The sequence below is a fragment of the Archocentrus centrarchus genome, chromosome 23 (genome assembly GCF_007364275.1).
Source record: "Archocentrus centrarchus isolate MPI-CPG fArcCen1 chromosome 23, fArcCen1, whole genome shotgun sequence".
In the NCBI taxonomy this organism is placed as follows: Eukaryota; Metazoa; Chordata; class Actinopteri; order Cichliformes; family Cichlidae; genus Archocentrus; species Archocentrus centrarchus.
The window spans coordinates 16149100-16175185 of record NC_044368.1 but is presented as its reverse complement, the minus strand read 5'-3'; the positions used below and the strand labels follow the sequence as shown (position 1 = coordinate 16175185).

The 26086-nt window shown below is 41.6% G+C and overlaps 4 protein-coding genes across 6 annotated transcripts in view; 2 read left to right on the top strand and 2 right to left on the bottom strand.

Moving 5' to 3' along the window:
• strip2 (striatin interacting protein 2) overlaps positions 1–6074 on the top strand; it is a 30826-nt gene extending 24752 nt beyond the window's left edge. Inside the window, exons 16-22 of the mRNA XM_030720167.1 lie at positions 27–124; positions 836–962; positions 1886–1986; positions 2170–2236; positions 2335–2439; positions 2615–2819; positions 4018–6074. Coding sequence (XP_030576027.1) covers positions 27–124; positions 836–962; positions 1886–1986; positions 2170–2236; positions 2335–2439; positions 2615–2819; positions 4018–4268 — 954 coding nt within the window. The 3' untranslated portion in view covers positions 4269–6074. The remainder of the gene's footprint in view (positions 1–26; positions 125–835; positions 963–1885; positions 1987–2169; positions 2237–2334; positions 2440–2614; positions 2820–4017) is intronic.
• A 2579-nt stretch (positions 6075–8653) lies between these two features.
• On the bottom strand, positions 8654–11671 carry morn2 (MORN repeat containing 2). Its single transcript, XM_030720113.1, has 6 exons — positions 11358–11671; positions 11225–11260; positions 11100–11150; positions 9887–9993; positions 9674–9810; positions 8654–8884 (listed from the first exon to the last, which is right to left on the bottom strand). Exons 1-6 carry the CDS (start codon positions 11362–11364, stop codon positions 8782–8784), a joined length of 441 nt encoding a protein of 146 aa, XP_030575973.1. The 5' UTR covers positions 11365–11671; the 3' UTR covers positions 8654–8781.
• dhx57 (DEAH (Asp-Glu-Ala-Asp/His) box polypeptide 57) lies at positions 11513–22290 on the top strand. 3 transcript variants are annotated; one of them, XM_030720110.1, is made up of 26 exons: positions 11513–11622; positions 11738–11828; positions 12442–12475; positions 12599–12772; positions 12866–13156; positions 13234–13440; positions 13588–14477; positions 14595–14770; positions 14865–14986; positions 15692–15887; positions 15979–16103; positions 16241–16374; positions 16461–16515; positions 16611–16822; positions 16916–17032; positions 18016–18112; positions 18324–18497; positions 18670–18870; positions 18992–19268; positions 19484–19579; positions 19692–19775; positions 19956–20093; positions 20194–20268; positions 20353–20487; positions 20568–20768; positions 21192–22290. In XM_030720110.1, the coding sequence occupies exons 4-26, from the start codon at positions 12603–12605 to the stop codon at positions 21333–21335; spliced, it is 4317 nt and encodes a 1438-aa protein (XP_030575970.1). In that variant the 5' UTR covers positions 11513–11622; positions 11738–11828; positions 12442–12475; positions 12599–12602; the 3' UTR covers positions 21336–22290. The 3 variants fall into 3 exon arrangements, with proteins under 3 accessions (XP_030575970.1, XP_030575972.1, XP_030575971.1); XM_030720112.1 differs by lacking the exon at positions 12442–12475; XM_030720111.1 differs by lacking the exons at positions 11513–11622; positions 12442–12475 and having other exon boundaries at positions 11629–11828.
• Positions 22181–25958, bottom strand: stmp1 (short transmembrane mitochondrial protein 1). Its single transcript, XM_030720114.1, has 3 exons — positions 25802–25958; positions 24787–24840; positions 22181–23081 (listed from the first exon to the last, which is right to left on the bottom strand). The coding sequence occupies exons 1-3, from the start codon at positions 25814–25816 to the stop codon at positions 23010–23012; spliced, it is 141 nt and encodes a 46-aa protein (XP_030575974.1). The 5' UTR covers positions 25817–25958; the 3' UTR covers positions 22181–23009.
• Between the last annotated feature and the right edge of the window lie 128 nt (positions 25959–26086).

The window sequence follows — 26086 nt, the reverse complement described above, 5'->3', positions numbered from 1 at the left end:
CATTTTTGTGTTTTGCCCCTCGTCAGATCGCCCTCCTGAAGCTGTTGCTTGCTGCAGCTCCGACCTCCAAAGCCAAAACGGACTCCATCAACATCCTGGCTGATGTGCTGCCTGAGGAGATGCCGTAAGTACTGCAGGAAGGTTGCTGGGATCTGTGGTGCTATTTTCTTCATGAAGCTGAAGATATCTAGAGCCATATTTAGATCAGACAGTTTTGAAGAGTAAACACACATTTGCTACTAACTGCTCAGCAATAATTAAAAATGATGCAGCGTGAGAAAAGAAATCCTCTCGGGAGCATCTTTTCACTGCTGTTTACATATGATTTATTTTTATTTTTGTCTAATCACTTGGCAGGAGAAGCCTTCTGTTCTTATGGATTTTCTTGGCTGTTAGTACTGTTGGAAATGCACTTCTTGTGGGTTGTGTGTGGTCTGTAGGATGGCTCTGTTTTACACTCGCTGACACACCAATGAAAGGAAAGACAGTTTCCCTGATGCAGAAAGAATAAGAAACACCTACTCAAAAAAAAAAAAAAAAAAGACCTTGTCTGATATTTTCATGGCTGAAATCCACTTTTTTTTCAGCTTGTTTAGAAATTCTGCACTGCTGTGCTGCTGTAGCTCACCTGGCTGAGCTGGCAAGCCCTCGATGTCTTCCTCACTCTCTCCTGGTTTTCCTCTCCACTCTTTCATCTGTCCTGTCAAAATAAAGGCAAAAAAAAATGCTAAAAATAAATCTCATTCTTTCTTCTCCTCTGCCTGTCACTCTTTGAGAAAAGTCATTACACTATTAAAGACCCAACGGCCTTACGTTTATTCTGTCTTTCTTTTAGTATCACAGTCCTGCAGAGCATGAAGCTGGGAATTGATGTGAACCGTCATAAGGAAATCATCGTCAAGGCCATCTCTGCTCTGCTGCTCCTGCTCCTCAAGCACTTCAAACTCAACCATATCTATCAGGTTACACACACACATACACATGCACACACTTCACCTTAGCATCTTTCTCTCCTCTTACATTTTCCCCTCTTTCCCGATAAAATCCATACCGCCCCCCCGCGATAACCTCCCCAGTCCTCCCCCTGATTAACTGGTCAAACATGCCATTACCTTCCCCCTTTCATCCTCCTCTGCTCCTCACACATCTCCAGCCTTATCTTCACTCACACTTCACCTCCTGACTCACAGTTAGAGCTCATCTCAGTGAGGACATAAAGCAGTCTGAAAAGTACACCAGTTTCTTTGTGTGTGTCTTTGTTTTTTGGGGGGTGGGGATCATTTTAAGTGCTTAATATCTCAGTGGTTTGTTGGTTCAGTGGGACGGGGACAGGCATGCAGAATTTTTCTGTTGCTAGGAAGGGGCATTGACGTTTTTAAAGAAGCTGCTCTGTAAAGTTAGAATGATAGCGCCCTCTGTTGCCACAAAAGGAGATTACATGCAGGCACAATTTGGGGGGAAAAGCAGATTGCAGCCACAGCAGGAATCCAAATCGATGCGGATTTTTTGAGAACCTCTCAGACTCTGCATCAGTGATGAATTATGTGGCTTCAGCATGAGGAAAAAGGTCCCCACTTGGCTCTGAAGGTTTTTCACACTCAGCAGTGATACTGGGTTATTTTTTCTCTCCTATCCTTTTCACAGATTTAGACCCCCCCCCCCCCCCCCCCCCCCCCCCCAAAAAAAAGAAAGGTCTGGCACATTGTCTGAAAGTGCACAAAATAATAATTGAAATTAAAGAACAGGGTGTGAAACCTATTCGCTATTTAATCAATCATAGGTTTTAGACCACATGTAACAGTTGCATTGTCAGCCATGGCTCTTTTCCAAACCGCCGAACTCTCTGACCGTTCCTCACTGCCGCCGCCTCCTCTTTTTCTTGCAGTTTGAGATCGTCTCCCAGCACTTGGTGTTTGCCAACTGTATCCCACTCATCCTCAAGTTCTTCAACCAGAACATCATGTCCTACATCAGTGCCAAAAACAGGTAGGATCATTTTCTTTTATCCTGACACACTCACTAAAACGCTGCTTTTGTTATGCTTTCAACTTAAAGCACCATTTCCGTCACTCTCTTCAACCACCGACAATCTGTTTGATGTTGATGGGTTGATCTGCAAAGTCATCAGTTTTTTGCTCTTGTGTATTTTCCTGCGTTTCCACACTGTAGTATATGTGTGCTGGACTTTCCCCATTGTGTGGTCCATGAGATGCCTGAGCTTACAGCTGAGAGCCTGGTGAGTCACACTCATTGAGCCTCATTGAATAAAAGTCAACTGGGAACGCAGCAGTCGCTGTATCATTATGTACTCGGTGACTCCCTGTGTGTTTTCAGGAAGCCGGAGACAGCAGTCAGTTCTGCTGGAGGAATCTGTTTTCCTGCATCAATCTTCTGAGGATCCTGAACAAGTTGACCAAGTGGAAACACTCTAGGACCATGGTGTGTAACTCTGCGTTAGTCTGCTGCTCATAAAGAAGCCTCAGTTTGGAGCTACTGTGTGAATTCAGTGTCTTTATGTTGTAAGCAAAGTGAGATCAGCCTCGTTTTAGTTTGCAAGATGCCTTCAGTAGCCAACACAATCCCCCAAACTTGTTTCATTTCTTTCTTATTTCAGATGCTGGTTGTTTTCAAGTCTGCCCCCATCCTGAAGAGGGCTTTGAAGGTGAAGCAGGCCATGATGCAGCTCTACGTTCTCAAACTGCTCAAGATTCAGACCAAATACCTGGGCCGCCAGTGGAGGAAGAGCAACATGAAGACCATGTCAGCCATCTACCAGAAGGTCCGCCACAGGCTCAATGATGACTGGGCCTATGGAAACGGTAAATGGTAGTAATTTTTCAAAAGCTCCATTTTCAGTGACCTAAAACACTGTTTACATGAGACAGAAGAGACAGAATGCATGGAAAAAGCTTTACCATAATACCCATGCACCAATAGATAGGGCCATAATCTGTTTATACAGTTCACTTTGATCTGGTAAAGGACCTTTTGTAATTTTAGATCAGTTTGATGTTTAATTGATTTATGTTTTGATTTGGGACTTTTGTGCTCTAGGAATATTATTCCATTTAATAAGAACATCACCATCTAAACCTTTTGATGCTTTATATCTAGAATCACCCCCTTTTTCACCAGTCTTTAACCAATTTGGAGTAATTCAGTCTGGAGCAATTGATACACGATTTTTGGAGCCAGTGCCTTTATGTACTTTATGTACTACACACACAGTGTATGTAGACCATAAACTTACCCGTAACTCAAGTGAAGGGTGACTCTCTGCTGCATGTACTGCAGAAAGAGCACATGTAGTACCCTCTGCTGGCCAAACACTGTGATGACAGCGTTTCTAAATCTATCTTTTCTGCAATGTGCTCTTAAAAAAAATGTCAGTATGTGTCCACGTTGATAAGCTCCTGAGACAGCTTTAATAGATGCTTTATAATGATAAGACAAGTTATTATGTTAATCAAAAACTGTCAAGTGCAACTTAAGTAGTAGTCTCATAGAGTGGAGTTTCAGATTAAATTATGAATATCCTGCAGTGCTGCTCAGAATACATTCTGGCCCTTATTTGTCACTACTCAGTTTAACCTTTTAGATCTTCCTAAATGAAGCAGTCATGGAACTAATTAACCCCAGCAGTCGTCCTCTACCCTCAGCCAGAGCTGATGAACAGAGCAGAGACTGCAGCATAATGAATACATTTACCCCAGGCTCTGAAACATGTAAGTTCAGCATAATTACTGCGTGTACGTGGGTGTTTATGCAGCTGGTTGCATGATTCCTGTATCCTCATATATGTTTGTGTGTGAATGAAGTATAGTACTCCAGCAGCCAATGGCAAACTGGATTGTGTTGCTATGGCAACAAGGATGGGGGTTACTTTTCAGGCTCACCATCCCTCAGGGGGGAGCAAGTGATCTGTCACTCTGAGTGTTAGAGAGAGGGAAAGAAACAAACAAAACAGCGAACAGACAAACAAAAAGAAGGTAAAATGCATTTGTGTGAACATCCCAGATATCGACGCACGGCCGTGGGACTTCCAGGCGGAGGAGTGTGCCCTGCGGGAGAGCATCGAGAAGTTCAACAGCCGCCGCTACGACAAGAACAAGAATGGAGATTTCACGCCCGTAGACAACTGCCTGCAGAGCGTGCTGGGCCAGCGCGTGGAGCTGCCGGAGGACTTCCACTACAGCTACGAGATGTGGCTGGAGAGAGAGGTCTTCTCACAGCCGATCCAGTGGGAGGGGCTGCTGCAGAATCCATAATGCACGGGGAGGGAGAGGGGTGTGAGGGATTGGGGGTGGATGTAACAGTGCAAAGGTCACATGTGAGCCTGTTGGGAGTGCTTTCAGGGCGTGTTTGTGATGTAAAAATGGAGGTTATCCTGAGCAGTACTGTGGGAAGGAAGAAGAGCTGGCTGTTGGAAAGTCACCGTCTAGGTCGTGCAGCGAGAAACGAACCGACAGAGCATCAAAGATGAATCCTAAAATGGAGCAAAGTTAATGAGCAACACACAACGAGTGCCACACACTGACATGTGCCTATAACTACTATGAACACGCATGACCGCCAAGAACAGAGGTAGCAGTTATAAGAAGCATCTGGTATCGCTGTAGCAGGAGACTGTTTTGGCCAGTTATACTGCCACCACCCCTACATGTTACACAACAGAAATGTCATTTATACACTTTGTCCCTTTTTTTAACCTGTCGGTGCTCTTCTGATTCCTCAGTGATGTTTTCCTATTTATTTATATCTGTGTGTGTGTTTTAAACATTATGTGATAAATGATTGTTTTTTTTTGTTTTTTAAACACAGAGCCTACTGTAGGTAAAGGGACTGCTGATTGTCGGTGATGGGTTTAAGCATTTTTGTTATATATTTTCTATAAAAGGCAAGCCACAGGGTTATGACAGTCCAAATGTAGAAATGGGAGCTCTTTGCTCTGAAGGCACCAAAAAATAGAGAGAAATATACCAGCTATTAGTGTTTGGGTTTGTTTTGTGGATGTTAAAAGTCTTTGTGTGAAGAAGGAAATCTTAAAAAAAAGAAGAGGGAGATCTGAAGTGATGATGTTTGTGGAGTTAAAAAAACAAAAAGTTTTGTCTTAAAAATACTGTTTCTTATTTTTAAGTAGAAAATTGACCTTATATAAAGAATATATATATTCCAAATATCTTAACTCCATAACAAGCAAAGTCAAACCTATAATCACTGATGTCCTCCAGGTTTTGTTTCGATATACTTGAGGTGAGTTTATGACCGTTCCATAGAAGAGGTCAGGGAAGCTAATTAGACGTACATTTAACAAAATACTTTGATATTATAGTACTGTTGGAAACACTTCGAATGAACCTGTAATGCTACAGTCACACTACAGGTTGGACGCTGCAGCGTGACCAAAATTATTGTGACCGTGTGCAGTGAACTTATTGCCTTTGAAATGGTTCCTTCAAAAGATGGGGGACAGGTCTGCAACCATTTGGTCAGTTGACATCTTCAAAGTGACTTTGGTGTGCCAAGACAAAGACGGTGATGAAACAGCAATGGGATTGAGTCATTCTGCTATCAGTCTGCAATTGAATGGGGCTGAGTTGGCAATTACATGCAGTCTGTTTGTGGTAGTACAGCAGTTAGCTGTGATAAATCAGTGAAAATTGCAAATCTTTTGCCGTCTACAGACACAAAACTAACATTCACAGTCCAGCCAGAATGTCCTAGATCTGAAACAGAAATTCAGAAATTCCACCACAAATAGGGAAGCAGTTGCTGTGGGATGACGATTTAACTGCACAATGGCATAGGTGTTTGGTAACCTTGCTTTTATAGAGGAATATAACCAGAATACAACCAGTTGAAAGCCAGTTGAGTTAAGTCCTCAACTCAGATGGTTTGCAACTTGTTGGTAATCTGTCTGCATTTCTAAATTAGTCTGCAATTATTTGCAAACATTCACCAGACTGAGCGTGATTGCAGTTGGAGCACAATTTTAGAAACAGGTTGCCTCCCACTAGACGACCTGTGCGATCACCTTACGATTGGAAGCGGTCGCACAGATCCCCCTCCCCCCCCACACACACACACTCAGCTGACCATCTGGTCACCACAGCTACTTGCAATTGGTTGCCAAAGTTGAAAAAATTCAGAGCAACACTAATTTTTCCTAGTTGCAACAAGGTTGCCATCCTAGTTTTACTCTAATGTGACTGAGCCATAATGTTTTTGCAGTTTTTATATGGAAGATCAAAACTAAATACTAAAACTAAATAAATAAATAAAAAATAAAATAAGTGACTCAGTTAATAAATATTCTGTTAACTGCACCAAAATGTAGGCAATAATAAATTTAGAAAATGTGACAAATTGGTATTTCTGTCTTGTTTGTTACAGCATTTATTTACTCATGTTTTCTCATATTTGTCTATTTCTCCATTCATTTTTGAATGTGTTTATTTACAGTAGCAGTCAAATGTTTGGACACAAGTGTGTCCAAACGTTTGACTGCTACTGTATCCATTTATTTTCCAACTACATATTTTCCTTTTCCATTTCTCTATACACAGTGCAAATGAAGGAGCTGTCATTTGAAGTGCATCATAAGACAACATTGTAGCTTTTGGTTGGTTGATGCCCGGCTCAACTTAAACATTCTGAAAAAAAAGTATTTATTTTTAGTAAATTAATCATCAAAATGTAATTTAATTGGAAATTAAATAAATGTGTCCAAAATTGTCTTTTTTTTTTTTTTTTTTGTTCTGTTTTCTAAAATTTCAAAACTTCCACCTGATTTTTATTTGATTTCTGTTTATTTTCAGTGACTTTTTAACTTGTCAAAATTTGCCCACTGTTTGAATTACTGTGCCATCAATGCAAAGTGATAAATACTCACCTGAAACACATTCGTAAATGATTAAACCTCTGGTAAAAACTCCACTAGGTTTACAAGAAACAGGCAAACTTCGCTGGCTGACTGGCCTGGTTGCACCCCTGGGTGTGTGTGGCACAACCAAAGCACAATTTTCTGTTTCATCTGAAGTGTTTCCAAAAACAGTAATTTATTTATTTATTTTATTTAAGAGTAAAGACCTCTAGAGTGAAACTAATTTGTTGTTTTGGGATATGTACATCTGCTGGACTGCCCCTTCTTGCTTCCCTGAGCTTTTCCATGGAGCCATCTGGAGTTAATCGAACCCAAGGGACGATCAGAACAGCAGCAGTTCTGTTGACGCCCCACTTCTAGCCGCCGAAACTCAACAACAGCACAACACATGAGCCACACCAGTGGCGGCTTTGCCACCCTTGCTTGAAATAACACAGCTGTCACAAAAAATGGTGCTGTTTTTCTAGTTCATTACAACTTCCTTTAGCTGCGACTACCTAAACGAGGCTCCGGAGTTGAGAGTTCTGATTCCTGGAAATGTCTCCACTTAAGCACATGAACAAGCACCGAGGACAAAAAGGATGGTCAGCTCTTTTTGTACAATTCTTGCTTGTTTCAGATTGTTACTTAATTGCTCGAAACGTAATGTATTATCTCTGTATAGAAGAATAAGCTCGACGCTCAGTCTTGTAGAAATGTGCATGACCACTGTTCTGTTCTGTGTTCACGTGTTAATGTGGCATTTTAAATGGTTACCTTTGTCTTTCCAGCCCGGTGACAAACCTATTTTTCCTCTCAAAGTCACAGTGTTGTGCGTCACACAGGATTCTATTTATGTTTTCTTCTTCAGGAAGGCGATATCTCTAAAGATAATATTATATACTTTATAGATTCTCAGGTTGTGGAGATAATATATGACAAATGTTTTAAAAGCTTCCTCGCCATTCTCTGGCTCACTACCTGTACTGAGGAATATACACACATACACACCCGAAGCACTAAACATTTACTGCATAAGCTGTACATCATCACGAAATACAATAGCTCATCGTGAGTGTCGGTCGCACTTCAAGTTCAGATGTATTTTTTTGTGTCTTGTGCCAAATTTGAGTGCCATCTCCTGTTTTAATGTTTTATTTTTGCCATTTGCATTCAAATCCCCCACTGCAGATTTGCAATACAAAATTGTTATTTTCTACCTGAAAACCGTACAATCTATGGAAATTGCTGTTTACTGTATCTGGGATAATATTTTGGCAGAAGTGTTTAGCACTGTATGGATGCTACTACGGTGTATGTGTTTTTGTTACTCACATTTCCATAGCTGCATAATCTAGATCCAGTAAATACTCGACACCGAAGCTGTTCAGGGGTATGTGCAATTACACGTCTGTAGAGGCATTATACGACAGAGTGACAGATTTCAATATCAGAGTTGCTTATTAAACAATGTGGAACACTTGCGTTTGTTTGTCGACTAATTTTGAATTCACTGGGTGAGTTGTGTGTGTGTCTGAGGTGGGGTGAGGGTGGGGGGGCACATGGGGCAGAAAGCTAGTTCACACATAGAGCTGTGTCTACACACACTGAAGGTCAAAATGACCACACAGTCAGTGTTCCCTAGGCCAATGTTCCAGCAGTTTGGGTACAGCTGTTATGGAGGGGGACAAAAGCCCCTCTGGGATTGGATGGTGGTGCAGTGATAATAAAATTGCCCTGCACTTGTCCTTCACCCTCATAAAAAAAAGTCAAGACACAGTATTGTCGCGTTAAAGAATTTATGTGAACTTGCCTTTAAGAAACTTGAGTGACTAAAAGATTGTTTTCACATGCACAAAATACAGAAAAAAGTGGGGGTTTTGATATCCGCAGTAGTAAATGCATTTTATTTGCTTTGCCTAAAGTTTGTGTTGCAGTTTGAGTGCAAGCGCTGCTTTGCTGTGGAACTCCCCCGTCCAAACCAGTCCGTCCGCACTGATGAAGGACCCATCTCCCTCCAACCTGGAACACACCAGTTAAAACAGCTAAAAGCTTCTATTTCATGTGTGCAAGCAGAACATATAGAACTAAAGAAGAAAAAAAAAAAGACATCGAGTACTTTTACACAATACTGTAACTATCTGTGAGCCAGTACCATAAATGAGATTAGAACTGTCATACATTTTAATCCTGTGGGTATTTCTCATATAAAAATAAGGCAACACTGAAAAACTCCCATCAGGTCTGGATACAGTTTAGGTCCAGTGTCCCTTCTAGGAAGTTCAACATAGCCAGGCTTTCTTTGTGTTTGCTGGCATGACAAAACCTGAAGCCCCAGTCGGAGATAAAATGGCTACTTTCTGCTTCGTGCTCTGTGTGTGCTCGTGTAAAAATGTACGTCGTCTTCAGCGCATGATGGATTAAGTGAGCACCGCATCAGAGAAATGATCACATGAACAGATGATAAAGATCTATAAAGAACATAGAAATTATACAAGTACAAATGTGACAGATCAATTTTCTGCTCTGTTTAAAAGCAGCTGCAGTTCCAGCAGTGTCAAACAGATTTAGCAGCAGATTGGGACCAAACACAGAATCAGATTTCTGCATTTTTCTCATCTCCTATATACTGATCATCAGCTGCTTTAAAGATTGTATTGGGTTTGTGTGGACTGGGACTTCATGTTCGGTCAGTTGCCAAATGACATCTTTGTGTCGAGATAAAAACTCTCATATGATCAGTGTCTTTAATAATAATCTGATCATTTGTTTTCAAAAAAACACTAAAAAGTGACACTTTTTTTTTTTTACCTGTTATTGTGAAAGTGACCTTTATACACAGATCCATCTGGGAAGGTGTATGTTCCTGTGCCGTGGTACATGTTGTCTTTGAATTCTCCTTTGTATTGTGCTCCAGAGGGATGCTGCAGGGTCCCTCTGCCATGCATCTGGGAGAGAGAGATATTATATGTCTAACCTCCATGCAATCTTAAGCCACTGATGTTAGAAGCAGTAAATACATACTTTGTCCTCATGCCACTCTCCAGTATATATGATGCCGCTTGCTGAGGTGTGTTTACCAACACCGCTCCTCACCGTTGCTCCACATGCAGATCTGCTGCACTCTCCCTCTGTGGAGAACAGAGCTTCTCATTCGAGCATCAAACAGCAGTCTGAAGACACCGCCACAGCAATTTTAAAACATCACACACATTTCCTGCACTTTTCTCCATCAGTTTATTCTGGAAATGCCTATATTCACCTGTTCATGCAAAGGAAAACATAGGCAAACTATATCTTGAATATGATGCAATGAAGCATTTCTGTGTTGCTTTAATCTTGTTGTTGTCATCCCTGCTGAGTGAACACATGTACAGGCATGAACTACTCTTTTGTCCTCTTGGGAGTCCGAGCGATAAATTCTGTTTAGCTCCAGCTCTCAAACATCTTTCTGTTGTGTCAAAAAAAAAAAACAATAATAAAAGAGTTCATGCTCAAAGGAGATGTCATTTGATCAAGGTGATGCTGGCATTGATCAAGAATGAGTTCTGTCATTGAAATCTATTATTTTAAACTTGGTTTTACACTTGTTTGGAGATGGCAGCACTGACAAAAAGACAGTAGGCCGAGCTGAAGATTTTTACTGGGAGTGACCAGGATGGACAGGATTGAGAGGGACTTCTCAAGTGGAGCGTTTTGGAGACAAAGTTAGCGAGGCAAGGTTTGGAAGTGTGCGGAGGAGGGAGCGTGGATATACTGGACAAAGGATGTTGACAATGGAGCTCCCAGGCAGGAGGAGAAGAAGAAGACCTCAGAGGAGGTTCATGGATGTAGTGAAGGACATGTAGATGGTTGGTATGACAGAGGAGGATGACAGGAATAGGGTAAAATGGAGGCAGATGATTTGCTTTGGCGACCCCTAAAAGGGAGCAGCCGAAAGGAAAACAATTAAAATTTTGCTATTTTAATGAATTAGATACATTTTGATGTCCTTTGGCTGACATTTACCCATTTTGGTCTGATTTAAAGGCATAAAAATAGGAATCCTTACCAAAACCAAAACAAAAGGCACAAAATATCACTTTCTTGCATGAAACACCGTCAGTCCTATCATACATGCAAACATGACGAGATGGCTTGATCTTTGTTTATCATAACATGTCTCAAGAATAAGGTGGGTTTTTTTTTCCTCCCAACATTTTTAAATGTAATGCTGCATCATCAGCCTGTCTCTTACCGTATCTGTCCCCGTTTGGGAAAATGTAGGAGCCTTTCAGAGGTCCTTCCCCTGTAAACATATACACATGTGCTTATGCTGTCACAAGAATATGCAAACTGTGGCAGAGTGAAGAGGATAGTCACCATTATTGGTGTTCAAAGAATCTCCTTCGTTCTTGTCTGAAAATGAAAATCACACCAAATAAGAACAGCATTTGTGCGTGTGCGTGTGTTTGTGCTGGGTGTTAAAACTCAGATCTTCACAATCACACTCTACCAGACATCCGTGACAGCTTCCCCCAGCTGGCAGATGGTTGTCAGAGCCGACAGCAAACGCTGTGTATAGGCCAACTTCTTCAATGTGAAAAGTCAGACAGCTGATTAGAAAGTTCGTGGCTGTAGCTGTTCACTTTTAGTCGCCCTAAATATAGCCGATCCCGGAAGTAAGCTGGGAGTCCTGTGTTTTAATGGCAGGTCGACGCAATTCGCCGTTACCATGGTTGCGGAACTAACATCTCTAAGGGCTCATTCAAGATTTAAAGGTATATTAAATTATCTTTTTTTTTAAGAGAAAAAAAAAAACAGTTTACCTAAACAAACTTCAACGCTGTCGAGTGACCTAAAAAATACTGTTTGCTAACTTGTTGCGGTTTTCAGCAAACGTAAACCGGAAAAGAAACATTGAACTCAAAGAGTTTGGGCCAATGGAAGAAATGCAAGCTGCCGGTGCCCGCAGCTGATGGTTCAGGTTTGTTCATATTTTGTATTAAAAGTTTCGTTTTTCAATTTATTGCGCACTTTTAACTCCTACAATATGTCTCTATATTTTCCGGCATTTTAAAGCATTCAGACCCACTGAATTGACTTGCGGAGGGGGGGCTTCTTTCACTTAGCTTGTTACGTTAAAAGTGAACAGTGCGCTTGCTAGCTGTTAGCTTCTTAGCTAGCTGCCTCCTCATACTTGTGGCTGACTAACGTGCATCACCTTCCTTTCACAACATTCCTGATATGTCCTGCTCTTTTGTACTTTGCCTATGGCCTAGCCCCCTAGCCGTGGGGTTAATCGGTCATCGCCCTGGCTGGGTTGTTAGTCTGCATGTTAAGTTTGATTGCATAATTGCAGCCACCAGCGCTGTGTGTCAGCCACCATCTCATTGCTCGCACTTGAGTTGAAGTGCCACAGCCATCCAGCCCACAGCGATGTGGGACTGTGCTCTGCAGAGGGTGGACAGTCGTAGCTGTCTGCTCTTCCCGTGTCCGCAACCAGCAGCTCTCTCTCCCTCTCCTATCTAGGATTTTTGGATTCTCCCAAGACTGGAAAGATTTATTCAGATCATGATTTTTAATGTCTCTCTTCATAGATTGTTTGCGGCTATGAAAGGACGCTGATTGAGAGTAAGTGTATTTTGACAGCTGTGTATGTGTATGTGTGTGTTATATTTTAACAGTCCAGATGTCTTGGTACTGATAGTTTGACTGGTCTTTTTGTAATGAAGCTGTTCATGTGTGCTTTGGTAGAGACATGAGTGCAAGGAGAAGAGGTGGGAAGCCTAACAGAGGAGGTGGGAGATTTAACAAACCAAGAGGAGGAGGAGGACGAGGTGTAGTAGGTGGAAATCGGAAAGGAGGAGCCACTCGCTGGGATGACGGTGAAGATTTCAGCCTCGCTTTTGGCCCCTCTTGCTCCAGCAGGTGTTAACACATAGTAAAGAACTATTTAGACTAGAATGCTTAGTTTCTGCTGATTTTCTGTCGTTAACCTAAGCTTTCTTGTTCTGTCTGCAGAACCGGTAAAGGGCGAGGAGGTGGCGGCCGTGCCGGTGGCAGGGATGGGGGTCGAGGAGAAAAGGGAGCTAGGGATCAAGACAGAGATGGGAAACGGGATGTGAAAATCAGTGTTGAGGCTCTTCCAAGATCCTTGGTGAGTCCCAGGATGTATGCAAAGGTCAGCGATGGCATCAAACCAGAGGCGAGCAACATGCCCTTTCAGAAGATCTTCATGAGTAATGAGAACCAAGAACAGCTCAAGGAGTTCCTGAGGGAACTACGGACTCAGGACTTTGATGAACTATATGAGTAAGTACATGCTTGTTTAAAATGCCTAATTAGAAAGCTAGAAAATTAACTCATACCACCCTCTGTTTGTTTCTCAGTGATTCTGGTTCAGATTATTCCAGGATAGAAGAGGAGGAGGAAGGGGAATTTGATGAATTGGATTACCGTGAGGAAGGCCAGTTTTGGGCCACGAACGATGAGCCTGTGGAGAAGGCAGAGAGCCCGGCATTTGGCCCAGAATCTGAGGATGAACAGCCCACCCCTGAACCTATTATTTCCTTATTTGCCATAGGAAAGCTCTGCAGGTGATTATTTCAAATGTTATTTTGTAGGTATTTCCAGCCCATAGCCTGTGAGATCAGTTGTGATGAGTCTGTGCTCTCAGGAAACCAACTTGTGTGTAAATATATTTATCTTCTAACCCCTCACTTTCTCATATTTCCCCTGTTTAGGTATGGTTTTGACAGGGAGCGTAGCAAACAGGCACTGGAGTCAGGTGGAGGAGAGTTCGGGGCAACTTTGGAACAGCTTCTCCAACAGGTTTTCAGTGAGTGCTATGGTCAGAAAGCACTTTCCCCTGATGGCCTAGAGGAGGTGCCTATGGATGAGTGTATGAGCCAAAGAGAGGAAGAAGCCCTGGCACTAGCTGCCATTTATGGTGAGCGCTTCAGCGAGCGCATTGCCAATGCTGTCTGGACAGTGACCCTGGACCTCTCGTTCCTCTCAGGCAGTTCTGGCAAGAATGGAGGAGGGGCTGGTGGAGGAGCTGAAAACCTCCGTGAAGTTTGCAGATTTTACATGAAAGGTCACGGCTGCCGCTTTGGAGACAAATGCAGGTTCAAACACAGACTTCCCACAAAAGACAGGTCTATGGCTGGTTCTTCAGACCTGAAGGGCCCAGGCCAGCCTGGTATCAGCAGCTATTCTCCTCCTGAGTATGAACTGGAGGTTCGTTTCCCCAAAGGGAACCGTTATCCTTTTCAAGCACCAGTAGTTGCCTTCAGTACCAATGATGAGTCTCTTGGGGCTGCAGGGAGGCTCAGCGTGACTGAGAGGCTATTTGGAGAAGCGTTGGCTGCAGCAAAGAGCAGCGAGCCTATTGTTTACACCCTGATAAATTTATGTGAGGATGAAAATACTATGAGAAAACTATTGGCTGTACGTCATCACAAATATAGCACCCCGCCTCCTGTTGTCGTTCCTCCACCTTCTCTTGCCATAGCAAAGAGTAAGAGTGCAAGGAGCAGTGCCTCTGAGGAGAGCAGGAGTACCAGCACCAGCAGTAGTAATCATACAAACAGCAAGAGGACTCCTACATCTAATAATCAGAGGACCATAGAGAGTGAGTCAAATAGAAACTTAAATTCATGTTATTAATTTTGTCTTTTTTTATTTCTTGTTTTTGCTGTATTTAATTTTGCTCACTAATTTTTTTTTTTTTTTAATTTAATAAATGAAGCTGTTGATGCAGAGGAGACGGATGACAGAGACGAGGATGAGGAGGATCAGGCCGTTCCAGTCGAGAACGCGAGTTATGTCAATCTCAGGAAGATGATGGTGAAAAGGCACAATCAGAAGATGGGCAATGTGCTGCGAGAAAACAGCAAGCTGCGCCAAGAGTTCCAGAGGAAACAGGTGGCTCTGACAAAAAATAAATAAATCTGAATGTAAAATACAAATGCAGCCCTTTTTAATATGTTGATTCTTTTTGGTTCTTCTGACAAACCAGTCCTCCAGACACTATAGCTCTATGCTTGAACAGAGGAAGACGCTTCCAGCTTGGCAAGAAAAAGAGAACATTCTAGATGTGTTGGACCAGTGTCAGGTGCTGGTGATCAGTGGAATGACTGGGTAGGTCAAAAAGTATTACCATGACTTGAAGATTAAAATGCTAACAATAATAGTGACAATAATACTGAATCTTTGTTTGTGCCTTTTTTTTTTTTTTTTACTATTTTTGGAACAATTCAAATATGATGTGCAGATATATGAAGGGTTTTAGCTTGTATACAAAATTACATCAGATATATAAAAATTGAATGATTATAAAAGGGACCTAGTGTGCTTTTCCTTCTGTCATATCTACTGTTAGAATGGTGGATCCTTATATTAAACATAGCCAAAGTTTCAAATATTGAGATCACTGTATGTACAGGTAATCCTCATAAACCAGAAGCTCAGGCTTCACACGCCTCTTGGTTCTGTATGAAAGTGGTCAAGGATGGATGGATGGTTCAGTATGATTCCAATGAGAGGATATTTCTAATATGTCATCTTGGGCAGACACCTGCTGTTAAAATCTTTTGTTTTTGAGGGGAAGCCAGTCAGAAGAAAGCTGGCTAAAAGCAAGTGGGCAGGGAGCTAAAATGACTTATTTCAGAGAGTGGGTGAATAGAGGAGCTGCATCAAGGTCCATTATAAAATAAACATAGACAGAGTTGGACATAAGCATAAAATGTCACCTTCAGAAAAAGACACTAAACATGCCTGTGCTCACTGCCTGTTCCTAAACATGATTATTATTTTATTTTTTTTACTATTGTGACCATTCTGCAGGTGTGGTAAGACCACTCAGATTCCTCAGTTCATTCTGGATGCCTCTTTGAGCAGCTCCACAGAGCAGGTAGCCAACATCATCTGCACTCAGCCACGCCGCATTTCTGCCATGTCCGTGGCTCAGAGAGTGGCGCAAGAGCGCGCCGAGTGTCTGGGAAACTCTGTGGGCTACCAAATCCGCCTGGAGAGTGTCAGGGTATGGATACATGCAACAAAAACATCTAGAATACAGCATTCTGAGTCACTGTTTTTATACTAATATATTCTCCCAATACTCCTTTTATCAGACTTCAGCTACCAGACTGCTGTACTGCACCACAGGCGTGTTGCTGAGGAGACTGGAGGGCGATGCAGACCTCAAAGGAGTCACACATGTCATCGTGGATGAGGTGCATGAGCGAACAGAGGAGAGGTGAGACAGAAAAGCACTGCACAGAAAGCCCTGCAGTGTAATCAAGCTTGTACTTTAATATTGTGGACCTTTGGACCAGGAAAAAAATATTTCAAAGCTTCTTCTTTGTTTCTGGTCTCTTAATCTGTTATTTTCAGTGACTTCCTGCTGCTGGTGCTCAAAGACTTGATGGTACAAAGGCCAGACCTGAAGATTATTCTCATGAGTGCCACTCTTAATGCAAACCTCATCTCTGAGTATTTCTACAACTGTCCTACTGTCCACATACCAGGTAATCCATCAATAGAACTGACATATTCTGCTTGCACCTTTATTCCCCACATTTTGCTCCTTCTAATAAATGTATGTTTCTTACAGGGCGCACATTCCCTGTTGACCAGTTTTTTCTTGAAGATGCTATTGCTAAAACTGGGTAAATACATCCTACACCATTTAAGTAAACCAAAGACTGTCTTTACACTTTGGGTAATAGCACAACTGTCTGTGTACTGTGCTGTATTTTTCTAGTTACATCATTGAGGATGGTAGCCCTTACATGCGCTCAGGGAAACAGCATCAGTCTTCCACATGTGGCCAAACCAAAGGGGACCCGAGGTGCGTGGTGGATGATTTAGGTGATGATGTCTGGAACTTCATGTCATTCTGCAAGAAAGACTTTGTCAAAGATGAGATCCCAGACCAGCAGCTCAGCCTGCAGTATCTCACAATCAGATACAAAGGTGAGATGAAAAGTAATTCACTTTTGGTTTTGATCAATAAACCCCCAGTTGCCTACCAGTGTGTAATTATCACATTTTGTGTCGCTGATGCAGATACTAAGAAGTCTGTGCTCAAGACCATGGCTGCAATGGACCTGGACAAGATCAACATGGACCTGGTGGAAAGCCTGCTGGAGTGGATAGTAGAAGGAAAACACAACTACCCACCAGGTAAGAAACACCATCGTATGTTTAATCCAAGTAGGTTTAATTAGCACAGAAACGCTGACTGCCAAGCAGTATAACTTATCAAGAAGAAGCAGTTGACTAGGAAATAATGAACCTTTTGCTCTGAAAATGATGAAGAAAATGGAAAGCTATTTCTGACAAGACAATGACATGGCAAAAAAAAAAAAAAAAAAATCTGGGTCCTCTCCAAAAATATAGCAATAAAGTGATAATTTGTTAATGTTTTCTTGGAGAGCATTCACCTGCTTTTACTTGTTTTACAAGTCCAGTCAAAGTTTGCCACGTTATTAGAATCTGTACAGAAACAACCAAAATTTTGACTTTACTCCTGCTCCTGGTTAGCAGCGAGCTTTATAGCTGGTCTGTAAATCTCTCTGGAGGTTCTCTTTGTCAAGGACAACACTGTACATATACGTGGAGGAATGCTGATGGCATGAAAGGCCTAGTAGTGTGAGCATGTCACTTATGTTGGATACAAGTTAGATGTAAAATGTATTTTAGGAGCACAAATGCAGATGCAGTGCAAGACCTACTGTTTGCTAACTGGCAGCAGAGACCATTCTGCACTTACATCGTTACCTTCCATTGTAAACACTGAAACTACAGTAACACTCATTCATTGTCACCATATTTGACAAATTCACTCAAGTGCCTGTTAGATTACTGTTGATTATTGAGACAAGATCAGAGCATGGAAAGTAACTTAATGTATGATAGCCTAATTTCTACTTCCACTGCACTACATTTTCATTTTTAGTTTTAACCCTTTAAAAAACACATTATTTTGCACAATTGGATTTACAACATATAATTATAATTGTTATAATTACGTTACACAGCAGTATATGAAGTAATCAAATGGCCCATTCTTTTAGGATATTAAAATATACAAGTAAATCTCTGTACTGACCTGGATTGGGATAAAATGTGAAGCGAAGCGTGCATGTTGTGGTTTGTGCCTGCAGGTGCAGTGCTGGTGTTTTTGCCGGGCCTCGCTGAGATCAAGATGCTCTACGAGCAGCTCCAGTGCAACAGAAAGTTCAACAACAGGGGCGCATCCAGGTCTGGGTGTTTTATCGCAACACTAAATATTTTTATTGTTACTAATCATGTGTATGAAATGAAGCTTAAAAACACATTTTGTTTCATTCCTTAAAAAAAAGAAAAAAGAAATATGGTATTATTAGCTAAGTAAGTGAACTCTCGTGAGTGGTTTTTAAGCTTGGGATTTGAACACTTACTAACTGTGAGTGTATATCATCCCCCCCACCAGGTGTGTTGTGTACCCACTCCACTCAACCTTATCCAATGAGGAGCAGGAGGCAGTTTTTAGCCATCCTCCAGATGGTGTCACAAAGATCATCATCTCCACCAACATCGCTGAGACCTCGGTGACCATTGATGACGTGGTATACGTCATTGACTCCGGCAAGATGAAGGAGAAAAGGTAACCTTTTATTATGTTGGCTCTAAATCCTAACTTTTGATACTTTCAAGCTGTGAATCATACTATTTTTTTTTTAAATGACTTATGCAAACATACTAAAATAATTTTGACACATTAAGATGCACTGGTTTGTGCACAAATCCTCATCTGTGTTCCTTGGGTGTATTTTCAGGTATGATGCATCCAAAAGCATGGAGAGCCTGGAGGACACGTGGATTTCTCGAGCCAACGCACTGCAGAGAAAGGGTCGAGCAGGTCGCGTGGCCTCGGGGGTCTGCTTCCACCTCTTCACCAGCCACTGCTTTAAACACCAGCTGGCTGAGCAGCAGCTGCCTGAGATCCAGAGAGTGCCTCTAGAGCAGCTCTGTCTCCGGTAGATCCGTCTGTTTTTTGCCACATAGCTTTTTCTGTAACATGCAAATAGCATTTGATTTGGAGAAATTCCCCAAAAAAACGTTATACAAAACACTTATATCGAACCTTCCTTTTAACAGAATCAAGATCCTGGATGTGTTTGCGGAGCAGATGCTGGAGTCGGTCTTCTCTCGGCTCATCGAGCCCCCGCCGATGGGAAGCTTGGATGCAGCCAAGCAGCGCCTTCAGGACTTGGGAGCTCTGATGGCAGATGAGAGGCTGACCCCGCTGGGCTACCACCTAGCCTGCCTGCCCGTTGACGTGCGCATCGGAAAGCTCATGCTGTTTGGCGCCATCTTCCGATGCCTTGACCCAGCACTCACCATCGCTGCCAGTCTGGCCTTCAAATCCCCATTTGTAAGAAGGCGCTAGCTTCTGTTGAGAGACCATATGTGTAGTTCATCTGCAGCACAGTCTCATTTAGTCTCATTAATATCACAAATCTAGTACACAGTACAGCGATGAGCTACTTCATCTTTTGTGTTTATTTTTAACAGATAGGAACCCACATAATGATTTTTTTTAAGACAAGTGTTTTATTCTGTGGAAATGAAAATCTGATCTGCTTCCAGGTGTCTCCATGGGATAAGCGAGAGGAAGCCACTGAGAGGAAACGAGCGTTTGCCCTGGCTAATAGTGACCATCTAGCTTTGTTACAGGCATATAAGGTCCCTACTGCACTTGGCTATTGTGATAATTCAAAGATACAGTTTATACTCTGACAAAGCTTATGAATATATATATATATATATTTATTGATGGATTCTTTTTATCTTACAGGGATTTTGGTCTGCTGCAAAGCATGGCTACTGTGCTGGCTTCAGCTACTGCAGAGAGAACTTCCTGTCATGGCGTGGTTTGCAGGTGAGGCAGCACTGTCCAAAGCAGTCAGTGGTCTTCTACAATTCTGATTCTTTGGTTGCCTTTAAATCTGCATACAGTGGAAGAGCTTTATAAATCAAAGCTTTAGCGTAGCTTCAGATTCAAACAACCGAGCAGTGTGTTTTATATGAAAAATACCTTGTGACCCTGTGACCTTGGCAGGAGATCGCCAGCCTGAAGAGGCAGTTTGCTGAGCTGCTGTCTGATATTGGCTTTATCAAGGAGGGACTGAGGGCCAGGATTATTGAGCACATGTCCTCCAAGGGTACTGATGGGGTCCTGGAGGCTACTGGCCCTGAGGTGAAAAAAAGAAAAAAAAAATCTCACACACACACACAAAGATTCACAGTTTAATCTTAGAGAAAATAATGTCCCAAAAATCTGATATTTTGCATCTCAGGCAAACCTCAACTCCAAAAACATCCGGTTGATATCCGCCATGCTGTGTGCTGCCCTCTATCCCAATGTGGTCCAGGTGCATATTCCCCCTCTCTGTCATTAGAGTAACGAACAGAAAACCAAATTGTAGTATGAAACATTCACACAGGATGTTTTCCAGGTACGAGCTCCTCAGGGGAATTACAAGAAGACCTGCAAGGGAGCGATGATGATGCAACCCAAAGCCAACGAGCTCCGCTTCATGATCAAAAACGACGGCTACGTCCACATCCACCCCTCATCTGTCAACTATATGGTGAGATTAAAAAAGATGCACCCTGAAAGAAGCCGCTAGTAGGAGAAACATGCCGGTTGCATCTGTTATTTGTATTACAGGTTCGCCACTATGCCAGCCCCTACCTTGTTTACCACGAGAAGGTGAAAACGAGCCGTGTCTTCATCAGGGACTGCAGCATGGTGTCTGTTTACGCACTGGTGCTGTTTGGATGCGGACAGGTCAACGTCGAGCTGCACAAAGGGGACTTTCTCGTTTCCCTGGATGATGGATGGATCCGATTTGCTGCTGCTTCACATCAGGTCAGACAGAGTCTGATTTTTAATCATCAACTTCCGGTTTGAACTCTGTCTACCAACCAGCAGACTTCAGAACAAGAGTCTTGGGTGTCAAAGTCTGTAGGTGTCTGAGGGAGAACAATGACCTGAATGCAGTCCTTGCCCACTCACAATGCACTGAGTGTTTTGGCCTAATAATTTCCCCAGCTCACGTTGTTTCTCCCTCCCTTTGTCCTCTTTCCCAAAATTAAATTGAAGTTGAAAGGTTACTGTACATCAGTGTGCATTGCAGGTGCAGAGGCCTTTCATGGAGCTCTTTAAAATATGGCAGCATTAATTAAAAACATGTTCATTTTAGTCTTTGATGTGTTTAAATGTTATTTATGTTGTTGAAGGAACAAACTTAAAAATACACCAAGTTCCTGTCCATGTTTGTGTTGTCTCCAGGTGGCTGAGCTTGTGAAGGAGCTGCGCTGGGAGCTGGACCGGCTTCTGGAGGATAAAATCAGGAACCCAAGCATGGACCTGTGCAGCTGCCCCCGTGGCTCCAGCATCATCCGAATGATCGTCCACCTCATCTCCACAGAGTAGCTCTGCTACTCAAAGCTCCCTTTTTATTATTATTATTGATTTATTTAAAGGGCTCAAATGCATGGAGCTCCGTAGTGTAATTTCTTTGTGCTCCTGCATCACTGCCACAAAGTCATTATTACAAATTAATATTTTATTCCATTGACTTTACCAAAACTATCAACTTCCACTGAGCTATTGCTGTACTAGAGGCTTTTTAAAGCAAATTCTGCCTTTTGAAGAAGGAAAATGTCTCTATGCAGGTGATTATTACGCTTCCACTATTGTTATTGCTGGAATAAAGCGCCTAACGCTTGGTTCAAGTATCGATGTCACACTCCTGCTGCACAGTATCTGCACTATACTGGCACATGATTGATTGTCAAGTGATGTCACATAATTTGTACACAGTGCTTTTTTTTTATTTTTGGGTTGTGTCTTAATCACAACTGAGAAGTTTCTTGGGTCCATATTGGATTTTGTACACTCGAGTGACTGCGAGTATTTATTTGTAATGCATGATTCAAAGATCCAAGAGCTTCTGCATGGTATACAGTTGATGTACATTTATTGAATGTATTTAAATGTTAAAAGTACACCTTCACCATGTGAATGCAAGGGCTTTTTAAACCAGGACGATTTGGTGAGTTGCCAAAGAAACTGGAAAGGCTACTGTCTTAACATGAATTCCACTGAACGCTGCACTATAAATAAATTATTGTAAGGTAACCGGTTCGTGGCTTTTTCTTCACTTAATGTAAGCTGTGTGTGGTGTTTGATGCCCGGCGTGAGGAAGGCCAACCCCTTCATTCACAAGCAAACTATATAAACTTATACCATTCAAACTTTAAAATGAAGCCAAGACATTGAACTTTAAAATTTCTTTTAATATTTTGATGGTTTGTCTTCAGTTCAAGTTTAAGTTTCAGGCTGTTTTTCTCCCCGTTCAGAGAAATCAAGTTCAATTTAGCTCCTTTGTTAACAATTTCAGCTGTTTTGCATTTTTTTTTGTCTTCTTCAGTTGTTTATGTTCATGCAGCAAATAAAGTTTCAACTGTTTGAAGCATTTCTTGGCATTTTAGCTGCAATCTTTCAGCTTTCAGCATTTACAGTGCATTTTCGTCAGGAAATGCTTTTTGTAGTTTTAACTGCCTTCCAATGGCGACACCCAGTGGATGCACTTGGACTGACAGCTGGCGTATTTGCTACAAGAGAAAGCAGGATGTTAAAGTTCCAGTAAAATTTAATTCATGAAACAAAAGCTTCATGAGATTATCTGCAACTTTATTATATGCTCAATGGTTCAGAAGAATGTTTGTATAAGAATGACACAAAGTTTGGCAGTTGACAAATGTGGCAGCATGCTGCTTTAATAACTCTCTCTAAACATCTCTTGGGAGATACTGAATGGCATGAGTGCCTAACAGAAGGCCAGCCAGCAATGCCATGAAACTGGAATGAAAAATCCATTAGTCAAAACATTCTTTAAATCCAGCCTTTGCACTATTTACCTTAGAAAATAGCTTACAAGGAGAACATGTCTATACTGTTCCAGGCACTGTTTATATTTTCATACATATTTAACATTAGCAATTTTATCAAGTGTGTACACATGATACCAAAATAACCCAGTAAAATAAATATTTTTTTCTGCAGAGAAAGTCCATTCCCGCCTGCAACATTGTTGCGCTTTGCTCATTCTGGGGGCTTCTTCTTGGCTTCCACATCCTTCTTAAAAGCTTCGATTTTCTTGGCTATGTTGGGCACCTACAGAGGAAAGATACACATTACTAATAATGCAGTCTCATAAATGTATAGTTCGTGGTTTGTAAGAGGCACCCAACTAAAACTAGCACAGTCTAACAACTGATAAAATGTAAATTTTTTAATTAAAGTTACAACATTCAGGTTTTTGTTGTCAGCTTTAAATTGAAATTATAGCTGTCTATTAGAACCTTCTTAAAAGGTGGAGTTACTGCAGTCCTTGATGTAAATATTAAGCAGCACTGAATGCACAGCTGTAAGAAAATGGTTTATCCCTTTGGAACTACCAGGATTTCAGCAAAGTGTACTCAGCAAACATGATTGGAGATGTAAACAAAGAAAGTCCAGTTACTGACAAACTTCAACTATCCTTGCAGCCAGGGTAGGCTGTCATCTTGGTAACTGTCTACAAACTGACAGAAATGAGATAAGTGTGTAAGACAAGGAATGCTGCAAAGAGCAAGAGCTCAGCCTGCAAGCTGAAAGAGGTGAAAAAACCCAATGTAACAAAACATGAGGAAATCTGTGCAGTGTGTGATGATTGTGTGAGCTTTGTTCATGTGCCCACTAATAAGAAAGCTGTCATGGAAAAATCTTATAAGACATTCTAGAAATACTCATGAATGTAAAAATGTGTATTAGCTCAGTCAGTACGTGTTTGTATAACTGAAACTTGGATAAAGACTGAGTTGGTAATGACCTTACAAAGCTGTTATTGCACACATCAGTCACTGGAGAAATAAATGGCTCCAGCAGCACCTAGTGGAGCTCACAGACATCTTCACTAAATCATTGAGAAGGGGTTTATAATGGGGATGTTCCTGGCAACTAATTTCTTAGTTGACTAAATTGGGGGGGGGGGGGGGGGGGGGGTTAGACCAATCGACTAGTCTAAAACTAAGAAACACATGAACAAATCAAATCTGAGGACAGTATAATGGACAATGTCAAAAACTGTAAACAAAAGCATCTGAAACCATCAATCACATTATTCAATAATTAACCACCTCTCCAGACAAAAAAGGAAAAAAACAAACAAAAAAACCCACTTAAACCAATGTTAAGTGATATCAAAACGCATTACTACAAAAGATGTTCACATTATTGAAATATGTGAAACTGACATTTGAAAAATGTGGTGTGGTGTATTATGAATGATGCATGCTGTTCTACAATGACTCAGTAAAGGTTAAAATCTAAAACAATAACAATACAGCACAATACAAGCATCCATCAGCCGCTTCCACTTAAGCGGCCTATGCAGAGAAGGCCAGACCTCCCTCTCCCCACCTCTACCAGTTCATCAGGAGAAACAGAGGCATTCCTAGACCTGGTAGGAGGTTCACCAAGGAACACCTCACCAAGGAAGTCATCACTTAAACTGGTTCCTGCTCAAGAGCCCCTCACCCTGTCTCTAAGCCACCCTACAGAGAAAGCTCATGTCTACTGCTTGTATCTGCAGTGTCATTCTTTTGCCTTTTGACAATAATAACAGGCCATACAAAAATGCCATGCCTATATTAACAGAGTTATGGTGTTTTTCTACACCAATGTTGAGGCTGCACAACATTTTGTTAAAAATTTTTTATCAGTACTTGTCATTTAAAATCTGAACAAGATTAAAACGGCTGGTACGTCTGGTACCAACTAGTGACAATGATGATTAGTTGCACATATCCATAGTTCATTAGACACAAAAGAAACTTACTTCATAGTTTTGAGCGAGATACATCCCCACAACATTTCCCAAGGTGAAGCCAGCCTGGATAGAAAAGCAGAAACATCATTAAAAGCTGACCTAATAGTCATGTGGAAAAAAAAAGTTTTTACAGGACTATACAGTGCTGTGAAAAACTAAGCACAACCCAAAATTCAGTAGTGTATAGAACCACTTTTAGCAGCACTAACTTGTTTTCTGTATCATTTTATCAGTCTCACATTGTTGTGGGGGGAATTTTAGCATATTCTTCTTCACAATGTTGCATCACTTCATTGAAACTTGCTGGTATGCCTGTATGCACACCTCTCTAAGATCCTGCAACAGCATTTCAATCAGGTTGAGGTCTGGACTTTGAGTCATTTCAGCACCCTGACTGTTTTCTTTTTTAGCCATTCAGTGGTAGATTTGCAGCTCTGCTTGGGATCATTGTCCTCTTACATGACCTACTATTGGCCAAGCTTTAGCTGTTGGGACAGATGGCCTCACATTTGACTCTCTGGTATATAGAGGAGTTCATGGTCGACTCAATGACTGCAAGATGTGCAGGTCCTGTGACTGCAAAACAAGCCCAAATCATCTCCCCTCCCCTGGGCATCTTGAGTTTCTCTGAGTTTGACCTTGGGGTGCATTTGCTGGAAGACTGCGGCATTGTGAACGCTCCAAACCAGCGAAATGCCAGAATTTCTGCTTTTATAAGGGGTACTCACAGTTGCTGCTAATTTAATAAAGTGCATAGGATTAGCAGCACCTAGCCTACTACTTACCACCTACTTACGCTGATAACACCTATAGAAGTGGGAATGTACTTAGTTTTTCACATCATAGTCATTTCCCTGACAAAGTTAACTTTTTAGGTTTGTTGTGGATGACAACGACGTTTATTCTTAATTAAATTAAGTCATTAGCTAACTAGTAGCACTAGCTGCACGGTCAATATTATGCTAATACATTAGCTCGGCTAGCTTTCCAACAGAAGTCACATAATAATGGAATTATTACTTACCAAGAACTGTAACATGGTGAAATAATGAGGCCACTAGAGGTATGCGCTCAAGAAACTAACTCGTTGATTTAAAATATAGGCATGCAAGCACTTCAAAGCAGGGAGGAACTGACCGAGTTTTTCGGCGAATGAAGCTAGCTTTCAGCAACAGAACCTCTACGCATGCGCGAGACAACTAACTATCGCGTCATTTTTGGTGATTATATACTGTAGTCCTTTCCTTAAAAATGAACCATAGCTTTTCACCCACTGGAGAACTACAACTCCCAGCATCGCACAAATCTC

Excerpts from the sequence above, each read along its gene's own strand:
- stmp1 (XM_030720114.1), bottom strand. Across the intron at positions 23,082-24,786 it reads ATCTCGCTCAAAACTATGAA|GTGCCCAACATAGCCAAGAA; the intron begins GTAAGTTTCTTT and ends TTTCCTCTGTAG.
- morn2 (XM_030720113.1), bottom strand. Across the intron at positions 9,994-11,099 it reads CCCAAACGGGGACAGATACG|AGGGAGAGTGCAGCAGATCT; the intron begins GTAAGAGACAGG and ends TGTTCTCCACAG. Across the intron at positions 9,811-9,886 it reads GAGAGTGGCATGAGGACAAA|ATGCATGGCAGAGGGACCCT; the intron begins GTATGTATTTAC and ends TCTCTCTCCCAG.
- dhx57 (XM_030720112.1), top strand. The coding sequence starts at position 12,603 with ATGAGTGCAAGGAGAAGAGGTGGGAAGCCTAACAGAGGAGGTGGGAGA. Across the intron at positions 14,987-15,691 it reads GTGATCAGTGGAATGACTGG|GTGTGGTAAGACCACTCAGA; the intron begins GTAGGTCAAAAA and ends ACCATTCTGCAG. Across the intron at positions 18,113-18,323 it reads AACAACAGGGGCGCATCCAG|GTGTGTTGTGTACCCACTCC; the intron begins GTCTGGGTGTTT and ends CCCCCCCACCAG.